Here is an 11,292-nt window from a genome sequence, read left to right as displayed (position 1 = left end):
ATGTAAAATTTGCTTCAATCAAGTCCCTTCCGTTAAATCCACATAAACGGACGTTAATTTTTTTTTCTCTCTCCTATGCTTCTCTGCTCTGCTGCTATGTAAAAAATTAACGTCCGTTTTGGTGAATTTAACGGAAGGGACTTGATTGAAGCAAATTTTACATACGTTTGGACGAAATTGACACTTTTAAACCAAGTTTGTACGTAATTGAAATTTTTTTAAAAAGATGGACTACTTTGACACGTTGCAGCCAAACTAAGGACAATGCAAGCAATTAAACCTTCATTTTTCTCTATTCTTCTCTTCGTCTCTTTTACTGTTGACTTGTTTAAACATGAAAAATGATATGATAAAATAGATTTTTGGGACAATATTTTGATACAGTACACATCATTTTTTTTATTGAATTTAAAGTTTGTCAGTACAATAACAAATAAATAATAAATTAGTGAGAAAATGATACATGTGTTGTATTGAAATATTATAAAAATATCTTTTTCTTTTGATAATTGACATTGTCCGCCACTTTAGTCATACATACATGTCCAACAACATTAAAGATGTTAAAATACTTTAAATTCATAAGTAAATCTTGCTCATCATCTATTTAACCGGTTGAATTGAAAAAAATACAATTTTTTAAAATGTGAATAACACTGAATCTGATTCACTTAATCAAGTTAAAGGATTTAAGGATTCAAATAAGGTTGAAGTGAGTCGATATGCAATCTACTACTAATAATGCTTTATTATTTATTTACCATATTTCATAATTTTTTTATTATAATTATTTGTTACTTTTATATTGACAATTTGATTTTTTTAATGAGTAAAATGTTGTTTAATAAATTTGGATATTTAATTTATTTATTTGTTAAATTATGTAGATTGATACTTTATTTAATTATAATAATAATATTTAGTGAAATAGGTTAATACTTTTGATTGTATTATTATAAAAAAAAAACAACTCAAGTTAGTATTATAATAAATATATAGTAAGTTGGAAGAACAAAGCATTTTAAAACGAGTCAATTGGGTTGAGTTGAATTGTAAAATTTCTAACTTTTAAATAACTTACTTTTAATTCAACATGTAGTAAACTAACTAATGTGAAATAGATTATGTTACTTTTATGTGTAAGTTTAGTAACCCAATATAATATGATTTGATTAGGGGTAGCAATGCAGGTCGTTCCAGTCTAGTTAGGCTTCTCCTGTTTTGAAAATACAAGCTCAATAGTCTAGTATGTCTGGCATAGGTCCTGACTCGCAATTTTCTTTTTCATTTTCTTGTGATAAAGGTTCAATGTCCTATAAAATTGAGAACTTTGATCAAATTAATCACTTATTATTTTTTCCCACTCAATATTCTCCCATAAATTCACTCTTTTTACAATTGCTTTTATATAACCAAGAGGGTTAAAAACATATCAAGATATATATATTAGAGACTTTTTATTCAACTATTTAAGACATAAAAATTTTATTTACTTTCTTTAGTCCATTTTAAGAGTTATTATAATTTCATTCCTTCATATGTATTATACAAAATTCAAATTTAAATATTTTTCATCAACTGGTCATTAATTCGAGTACTAATTAACTCTTAAATTCGAATATGTTAGATGAAAAAATATAATTAAAAAGAACCATGTTAAATATACTAGTAAAGTTATATGAATACTAATACTAATTAAAAACAAAGCTATTGTTACTAGTTATAGTTGTTTTGAATATATTATTTATTATTAACTAAACTTTATTAATAAATCAGAAAATTGTACAAGTATTAACTCGTTATTTAAAGGTTTAAACCCTCCCTTGATCCCAATTTTTGTATGGAAATCTCAGTTCGATACTCATTTTTTCATCTGTCTCAATTGGGTCATATTTTTTGTAAAAATGAACACATTTTATCCTAACCGTTAACTAGTCTTAGACGGCGTTAAATTAAGGTCACGTGGTGTAGAGAGAATGTGTTGATGTATGTTCCTCATTTAGGTGGAGTGTTTTGATTAAATAAACATGGTGATGTGGCATTATTTAATTCCCTTTATTCACTTTAGGGATATCAAAATTAGGGATTTGAAATTGGAATCGGGGATTTCATTTCCTTGTTGCGAGACGAAGCGGAAGACGATCACCAACTGCAATCTTGGACAAGACGAAGAGAATCCAACCGATAGTTGACGCGAATAAAGGTAAGGTATTTCGTTTTGTGTTTGGTTTTTTGTTTGAACGTATAAATGTCTTTTTGCTTTTACGAACATGTGCGTCTTCGATAATTGGGTTTTTGTTTTGCTTTGTAACTATTTATAATGATTTGTGGTCCCCATTTTGCATGTTCAATTGTTACATTGTAGTTTAGACATTGTGGTCCCGAATTTTCTTTGTTGAATTGTTTATCAGCTGTAGTGGTCACCTGTCTGTGAGTGTTTCGTTAGTGGGGATGTTACTTTGTTCCCTGTCCCCCTGTTTGTGTCGGTGTGAGTGTTTAGTTAGTGAGTGAGTGTTCCCGTAGTGGTAGGACTGTAATACTCCAAATATTTTTTAACCCCCATTATGTACAGGTTATAAAAGCAACTTGTTGATATGGATGAGGAACGTATTAAAGTTGTGGTCCACCATTGTGGACATTTTGTCAGTGATGATAATGGGTAGTTAAAATTTGATGGAGAGAGAGCATAATGGTCCTGTGATCCAGACCTGTGGAGCTATTTTGGCATAGTAGCCTCAGTCAAAGAATTAGGTCATATGGACATCAAAGAATTATGGTACAGTTTAGGAGGTCAGTCTATGGACCCAGATAGGTTAGAATTATTAACTGATGATAGGGGTGCCATGCATATGTTGAACATTGTTAGGTTAAATGATGAAGTTCATCTGTATGTGGTTCATAATATGATGGAACCAAAAATAATAGAAATGATTGATTGGGTTGGTGGTCATCTTGATGATGAAGGTGATGTTGCAACACAAGTGGAGGAGGCTGAGGTTGTTGGTGATGGTGAGGATGGTGAGGTCCATCAGGTTGAGGATGGTGAGGTCCATCAGGTTGAGGATGGTGAGGTCCATCATGTAGAGGAAGTTGAGGTATATGAGGTACATGATTTTGAGCTAGAGGATTTAGGAGAGGATGATGATGTAGAGGACAGTGAGGGTGAGGATGTACATGAGACAGAGACTGAGGAGGAAGATGTAGATGATGGAGAAGTTGATGTTAGTGAAGAAAGTCTAATTGATGTCAGCGTCCAGTGTGACATTGGGACTTGTAAAGGAAATGTGAGACAAGAACCTTGCAGTCCAATACTTAAGTCTTCACAGTCAATAGATAATGTTTGTATTCATGATGTCCGTGGGTTGTCTGACAATGAGTGGCTATCAGAGGAGTTGATTAGTGGATCAGATAGTGAGGACAATGATGGGTCCACTAAGATAAGGTTTCCCACTTTTAGTATGCCTAAAAGTTTGGAGGCTTATAAATGGGAAGTAGGAACCTATTTCGCTAAGAAAAAGGAATTCACAGATGCCATTAGGACTTATGCACTAAGTAATGGGAGAAGTTTAAAATTTATTAAGAATGACAAGAAAAGGATTTCTGTGAAGTGCTTGGGTGGAAAAGGAAATTGTAAATGGTATGCCTATTGTTCCTTTAGAAGTGATGTCAATGCATGGCAACTAAGAAAAGTGTTTGATGCTCACAGCTGTAGTAGAGATTTCAATGTAAAGTTGATGACTTCAAAGTGGTTGAGTCAAAGGATGGAGAAAACTGTGAGAGAAAACCCTACTATGAAGGTCATGGACATTAGGGAGAAAGTCACTAGGAAATGGAATGTAGGAATTTTAAGAAATATGGCTTTTATGGCAAGAGCCATGGCAAAAGATAATGTTGAAGGGTCATTCAAGGAACAATTTAGAAGACTTTATGATTATGGTCATGAGCTGCTGAAAACAAATCCAGGTACAACAATACAAATAAAAGTTGATAACAATAATGGTAAGTTAATATTCCAAAGATTTTATGCATGCTTGAAGGCATGCAAGGATAGCTTCATTTGTTGTAGACTTATTATTGGGTTGGATGGATGCTTTTTTAAAGGCAAGTATGGAGGGGAGTTACTAACAGCAGTGGGAAGAGATGAAAACGACCAAATGTTGTCCATAGCATATGTTATTGTTGAGGTAGAAAACAAAGAGTCGTGGACTTGGTTCTTGGAGCATCTAATTGAGGACCTTGGTGGGGAAGTTGTCTGTGCAGGATGCACATTTATTTCAGACCAACAAAAGGTCAATCAATGTTCAATATCTTCTACATATAACTGAATATCTTCATTACACAAATGTTAATTACAATATATTGTATATGTAACTCAATATCTTGAATATGTCAGGGTCTTTTGCCAGTTATTCAAGACCTTCTACCTGGGGTAGAACAAAGATTTTGTGTTAGGCATTTATATTCAAACTTCAGAAAAAAAATTCTTGGAAAAAACCTTAAACGTCTCATGTGGAGGGCAGCAACAACCACACATCCACAACAATGGGAGGCTGAAATGAGAAATATTAAAGACATTAAAGAACTTGGACACAACAAAAAAGGTTGTCCACAAAGACCTCCAACAGTAGAGGTTCCTACTGTCTAATCTGCTGAACAAACATAAGTCACCCAACCTCCACTAATAGATGTTCCAATAACTCAAGAATCTACTATGATTGGTACTGACCAATGTCCTGAACAACCAGAACCCAACCAACCTTCAGCAACACAAGTTCTTATTACTCACGAAACAACTATGCTTGTATCTGATGAATGATCTGATGAATGATCTAATGTATTGAACTTATTTATATTTTGTAGCAAATGTTTGTTCTATCATTTTGAACACACTCTGTTATGATGTAATCTTCATGTATTTTGGATATGAAAGTTGATGTATTTTGGATATGTAAGACAGTGATCTTATCATTTTGAACACATTCTGTTATGATGTAAGACAATGATTTTGGTTATGACAAAGTGATTATTGCCCAATTTCGTTATCAATCATGATCTTTATTGTTCATTGCTTTATGATGTTTGTTTTCCACTTAAATTACCAATATAATTAAAAGAAATTAAATCAGGCACATTATCACTGTAATCACTCACCTTCATAAATAAAAGACACATTACATAAAAGCCAAGTTTCATCAATGAAATCAAATGAGACAATATCAACCAAGTTTCAACAACATTGCTAATACAATTACATTCAAAACAAATATCACAAAGATCATCCCCACTAAGAATTTCAACCACTTTTCCAACTTAACTAAACTTTTCTCAGTTAAAATTTTGATCTTTTCACCATATGTTTCTTCCATCTGTAGCACACTGTGTTCCATGCTCATCACACCCACTTCTTCATTTCTTACACTACCACTCCTTTCTTCTACATTCAGCCCATTTCCTTCATTTCCTTCTTCAATGCACCATTGAAAGAAGTTGCAACCAACCAATTCTTCACTCCCACCCTGTTCAACAAGAACACACACTCCTTCGTGAAAACCCAAATAAATAGACAAAGATTTATGCTTATGTAAAACTGACCTTGAAGTTAGGGCAATCCCAGAACTTTTTCCCCTTGTTTTTAGGGGTTCTCGCAATACGGAACACTGCATTCTGACCATAGAAGCATGTTGGTTTTGCACCCAACCTCCTAAGACTGCCACTACTGTGTTGCATGGCCGAACCCAAACATTTGCAAAAGGAAGATGAACGAGACATCCTTACCAGCACCTCAACACCACAATGTTTGGCGAAGACGAAAGACAACAAGTGTGCTTGGCGAAGACGAAAGACGAAAGACAAATCTCTTCTTCCCCAAGACGAAAATATACTTTGGATGAGAGGGGATGCCCTTAAATGTTAGGGCTTGGTTGTCCACCCAGATAAAACACAAGAGTCATTCAATTTTAGTGCACAATGCCACGTGGATAAAAGAAAAAATACAGCTCAGATAAATTTAACGTTGTCTGAGACCAGTTAACAGTTAAGGTAAAATGTGTAATATGACCCAATTGAGACAGATGAAAAAATGAGAACTGAGATTTTCAAACAAAAATAAATACCAAGAAAGGGTTTAAACCTTATTTAAAATAACGTGAATGTTTAGCTTTCTAATTTTAATTAACGAGTCTCCTCTCATTATTTACCACTCGTAATCATATGTTAAAAATCAATTATTAGTATAATTAAATAGAGTGATGTAAGTATAACACACACAAAAAAAAAATTAACAGTAATAATTTGAAAAGGTAAAGAAGTAAAATCAATAAAATGAGGCGCTGGGAGGTTCAAGGGTTTTCTAGCACATTTTGGCGGAAAACCTCAGCGTAGTAACTCACACTACACTCTTCCGCCCGATTATCTCTCGATCATTTCTTTGTGCCCTAGCGCCTCTTCCGCCGCCGCTGCTGCCAACCACCGTTTCTCTCGCCGCTCCCGGTACCGATCGAGCCTTCTCTGGCCAAGTTCAGGTAACAAGCATTCGTCTCTGATCTGGTGTTGCTTGAGTCGTCATTTACTGCATCGCCACCCTCGTATTGTTATTTAGGGTTCTGCTTTTGGATTCACTGATAATATGTTCATTTTGTCCGTTTTCTGCATTCGGAAAACGTTTGAATCTGCATCGTTTTGTTAAGAGAAAACTGTTTGAGTTTGAAAACTAATTTGCTTTATTTCTGGATTCCTCGTTAACTTGTTCACTTCGCGGCGTTTGAGTTTGAAACTAACTTGCTTTAGCGAACTTAGATTTCACGAGCTTCGTCAGGAGTACATCTTCTGTTGCTGGATTTAGTTCTCGCGTGTGAACATTTTCGTAATATTTTGAATCCAAAAAATCATGCACGCGCCAGTTCTCGTTCTCCGTAAGTTCTTTGTCTTCTCTTACGCTCATATTTTTTCTTTTGTTTTTTATTTTTAAATAATTTTAATGACTGTTTTCGTATTTTATTGGTTTTAAAGTGGTTTTGTATTTTGTGTATCTGATTTGCAGAGGACTCTTTGAAACGGGAGTCTGGAGCTAAAGTGAGATATGCTGTTATTCAGGCAGCAAAGGTAATTTTATGTATACACTTATATGTGAGAAGAAAAAAAGTTATTTTCTTCTATAATTGTCTGAACTTGCTTAACTTTTATAGATGTTAACGTCTCACTTTTTCACAAGCTAAGGTTCATAGGTTGATCTAAGTAGTTATGAAAAAAATGATTTTAGCTGAACCTAACTTGTCACTACAAATGTTCATTAGTTGTTTCTAATCTATTATTTTTAACGAGTGCCAGGCTGTTGCTGATGTAGTCCGTACAACACTGGGACCCAGGTCCATGCTAAAAATGCTTCTTGATGCTCAAGGAGGTTAGTGTTTTCATTTTTTTACACCAAACTACAACTTATTGAAGACCCTCGTATCCTTTGCATTTATATGGTTCTCATTCATTCTTTTTCATTGCAAATCAACAGGAATTGTTGTTACCAATGATGGAAATGCTATATTACGTGAATTAGACCTTGCTCACCCAGCTGCGAAGGTATTTGCTGTATCCTTTGTGTCAATTCATTGAAATTGCTTTGTCATGCATACATTATACATACTGTACTCCGAGCTTTGAATTTTATGAACATCGCTTCTGTGGTTTTGCTGGCTTAGTTTTTCTTTATTATGAAACTTTCTAACAGTGTTTTCTTTTTGCAACGTAAACAGTCAATGATTGAATTAAGTCGCACCCAAGACCAAGAAGTAGGGGATGGAACAACATCTGTCATCATTCTTGGTATGTTTCATTATGATTTAATAGAAAATTCTGGATTTTGATATATTGTGTTATGAATAATGGATCGGATCTTACTTTAATTTTTGGGCACCATATTGTCTTACAGCAATCATTATCTTGTATTTTGGGTGCAGCTGGTGAGATGCTTCATGTTGCTGATGCATTCATTGACAAAATTCACCCTACAGTTATTTGCCGAGGTAACTTATTAGTATACTTTTAATAAGTGTTTTTCTCCTACAAGCTGTAAAATTGTTTATATAAATGAATGCTACAATTATGTAATCTGCAGCATATACCAAAGCTTTGGAGGATGCTATTGCTGTTCTTGACAAAATTGCAATGCCTATTGATGCTCAGGATCGTAAGTCTATTGCCAAGTTTTTACTTTTGTGCTATAAATTTCTTCCTCTCAATAATAGAAAAAAGTCTTCTCTCTACCATCCTTAAGGAATTGGTCAAGAGAAGGAAGCCTGGGTCTTACATTTGAAAAGTTGCAAATTTGAGTTTCCACTCAATTTTATAGGATGAGATCAAATGAATGTCCCCTTTAATTATATAGCCATTTTCTGGTGCACCTTCTCTTCCCCTAAACTTTTGTACCAAAAATGTTTATGGTGTGCTAAACTTTTTCAATTCTTTACTCTAATTGCTTGTAGACAAAGAGCCTTGGTAGGTTTTCTAAAGTAAAAATTGTTCAGTTACAACAGGGAGGTGATTTTTTTCAAGTTTGCCAGTGCCTTGTTGGATTAAATTTTGATGCAAAATCTTCTAGTAATTTGAGTAATGTTCAGTAACCGAGCATGATGGCTCCATTTAATTACTTTATGTATAACTGAAAGCTATGCTTAATTAAACTGCAGGAGGTATAATGCTGGGGCTAGTAAAGAGCTGCATAGGTACCAAGTTCACAGGTCAATTTGGGGATTTAATTGCTGTGAGTTTTCCTCTATCTCTTGGGCTAGGATTTCTATTTTTTTGTTTTTCTTTTATATAATTGTTGAGCTGTATGTTTGTTCTGGTAAATGGTAGATGTCGCCTGTCATCTGTACATTGTTTTTCTCACTAAAGTGTGGTTTGTTTTTTTTTTTGAATATGGTTTACTTGGTCATTATCTATATTTTTTTTGCTTCTAAATGTGTTTTAAGTTATCTTTATTTAGTTAGATGGGAGGCTGAATTTAGGTTATTTGTCTATGATCATCAAACTAATATATTTTCTTACATTTGTATAGATACGTGAAAACTTAGTTATATAGTGATTTGATTTCATTTAGCTCTTGCTCTTCAGTTTTGTTGTTTACTGCTTGAGTGAATAGGTTTTAAACCTGATGATGCTTGATTGTTGAAAATTATTATATCCTTCTGCTATTGCATGGCATTTCTGGATCTGTTGAGTTATGTATCATATATTCTTCCTTGGTTACTTCCAGGATTTAGCTATTGATGCTACTGCAACAGTAGGTGTTGAGATTGGCCAAGGTTTGAGAGATGTAGATATTAAAAATTATATTAAGGTTGAAAAGGTCCCTGGGGGGCAGCTGGAGGATTCTAGAGTACTCAAGGGAGTTATGATAAACAAAGATGTGGTTGCACCTGGCAAAATGAGGAGAAAGATTGTTAACCCACGCATCATTCTTCTTGATTGTCCCCTTGAATATAAAAAGGGTGAAAACCAAACAAATGCTGAACTGCTCAAAGAAGAAGACTGGAATCTCTTATTGAAGATGGAAGAAGAATATATTGAGGAGATGTGCATGCAGATACTGAAGTTTAAGCCTGACGTGGTAATCACAGAGAAGGGTCTGAGTGATTTGGCTTGTCATTATCTGAGCAAGCATGGAGTTAGTGCAATCAGGAGGCTGAGGAAAACTGATAATAATAGAATTGCTAAGGCATGTGGTGCTGTTATTGTGAATAGACCGGATGAATTGCAAGAATCTGACGTTGGTACTGGTGCTGGGTTATTTGAGGTTAAGAAAATTGGAGATGAGTACTTTGCATATATTGTTGATTGTAAAGACCCCAAGGCCTGCACCGTACTACTAAGGGGAGCTAGTAAGGATCTTTTAAATGAAGTTGAAAGAAACCTACAGGTAAGCTATTCAAATGTTCTAGGAATTTAGATTTTATCATATCATACTGCTTACAGAAACTTTTTTTTTCAGGATGCCATGTCTGTTGCAAGGAACATAATAAAAAATCCAAAACTTGTTCCTGGAGGCGGTGCAACAGAGTTGACAGTGTCAGCTGCCTTGAAACAGAAGAGTTCTTCTATCGAGGGCATAGAAAAAGTGAGTTTATTTTATATGAACTAGTTGTCGTACTGCTTTATATTAGGTGGATTGTAGTTCTGTCTCTTATCTGTTGCAGTTTACACTGGTTCTCACCTAAGATTCTTGTTGACTAACAGTGGCCGTATGAAGCTGCTGCCATTGCTTTTGAAGCTATACCACGTACTTTGGCACAAAATTGTGGAGTAAATGTCATCCGGACTATGACTGCTCTCCAAGGAAAAGTAAGAATAGTTTAGTAGCACGTGTATACTGTCTTTTCTATGAAGGTCTGATAATGTTTAACGTTGTGTTCTTGAAAATACTAGCACGCAAATGGGGAAAATGCATGGATTGGTATAGATGGAAATACTGGTAGCATCACTGACATGAAAGAGCGCAAGGTACTTCACTTTCATCCTATTCTGTTGCATATGCATATTGTAAATGGTACCAAAAACTGCCATTTGTTATTTGCCTGCTGGGAGTTATTCACATTAGACTTAGGAATTAACATTTCAGTTTTTCCCAGAAGAGGGAACAAAGTGAGAAACCCTGCGTTTATTTCATTAGCAGAATAGTCATTATCTTGTTGTATTCTTGCTTGTTACCGAACCTCCCTCCTGAAATTTGCCACCTTATCTTGTTTCAAAGTTTGAGCAAGTGAACTCAAAATGTTCTGCTCTAATGTGATGTTAGATCTGGGATGCCTACAATGTAAAGGCGCAAGCTTTTAAGACTGCCATTGAAGCTGCTTGCATGCTTCTGAGGATTGATGATATAGTGAGTGGTATCAAGAAGAAGCAGGCCCCTGGAGGTTCAGGTTCTTCAAAACCCAAGATTGAGACGGAGGCAGATGCTGACAATGAACAAATCCTTCCTGACTGAGAAACTAGGTTCAATTGACACTGCTTTTTGATTCAGTTGATCACATACTAGGTTCTTGGTCCTCATTAAATATTATCAATATTCTTAGAAGTTCTGGGTCCTTGACTGGGCTGGTTTTTTGTGCCTTGTACTGTTTGCAAGAGCGATTTGTGAACCGTAGTTTATTTTAAAGACTATATAACTGGCGTATGATTTATTGGGTGTTTTAGGTCTACTGTTGAGATTTTGTGGCGGGGTCAGACATACCAGTTTCACCAATTTTGTTGAGCTGTTTCTTGTTTCTGTTCCTATTCGTTTGTGAAACGTTTTTCTACATA

The 11,292-nt window shown here is 34.8% G+C and overlaps 1 protein-coding gene across 1 annotated transcript; it reads left to right on the top strand.

Moving 5' to 3' along the window:
• Positions 1 to 6,326: 6,326 nt before the first annotated feature.
• Positions 6,327 to 11,292, top strand: LOC108320032 (T-complex protein 1 subunit gamma). Its single transcript, XM_017551374.2, has 14 exons — positions 6,327 to 6,521; positions 6,796 to 6,911; positions 7,040 to 7,101; positions 7,327 to 7,399; positions 7,505 to 7,572; positions 7,746 to 7,815; positions 7,950 to 8,015; positions 8,108 to 8,179; positions 8,679 to 8,752; positions 9,248 to 9,910; positions 9,983 to 10,108; positions 10,228 to 10,332; positions 10,417 to 10,491; positions 10,787 to 11,292. Exons 2-14 carry the CDS (start codon positions 6,887 to 6,889, stop codon positions 10,973 to 10,975), a joined length of 1,668 nt encoding a protein of 555 aa, XP_017406863.1. The 5' UTR covers positions 6,327 to 6,521; positions 6,796 to 6,886; the 3' UTR covers positions 10,976 to 11,292.

This window comes from Vigna angularis, chromosome 8 (genome assembly GCF_016808095.1).
Source record: "Vigna angularis cultivar LongXiaoDou No.4 chromosome 8, ASM1680809v1, whole genome shotgun sequence".
Taxonomy (NCBI): domain Eukaryota; kingdom Viridiplantae; phylum Streptophyta; class Magnoliopsida; order Fabales; family Fabaceae; genus Vigna; species Vigna angularis.
The sequence above is the reverse complement of the archived record's forward strand: the minus strand, read 5'-3'. Positions and strand labels throughout refer to the sequence as shown.

Coding starts and splice junctions, on each gene's coding strand:
- LOC108320032 (XM_017551374.2), top strand. CDS start 6,887: ATGCACGCGCCAGTTCTCGTTCTCC. Junction 8,753..9,247: donor AATTTGGGGATTTAATTGCT/GTGAGTTTTCCT, acceptor GGTTACTTCCAG/GATTTAGCTATTGATGCTAC. Junction 9,911..9,982: donor AAGTTGAAAGAAACCTACAG/GTAAGCTATTCA, acceptor TTTTTTTTTCAG/GATGCCATGTCTGTTGCAAG.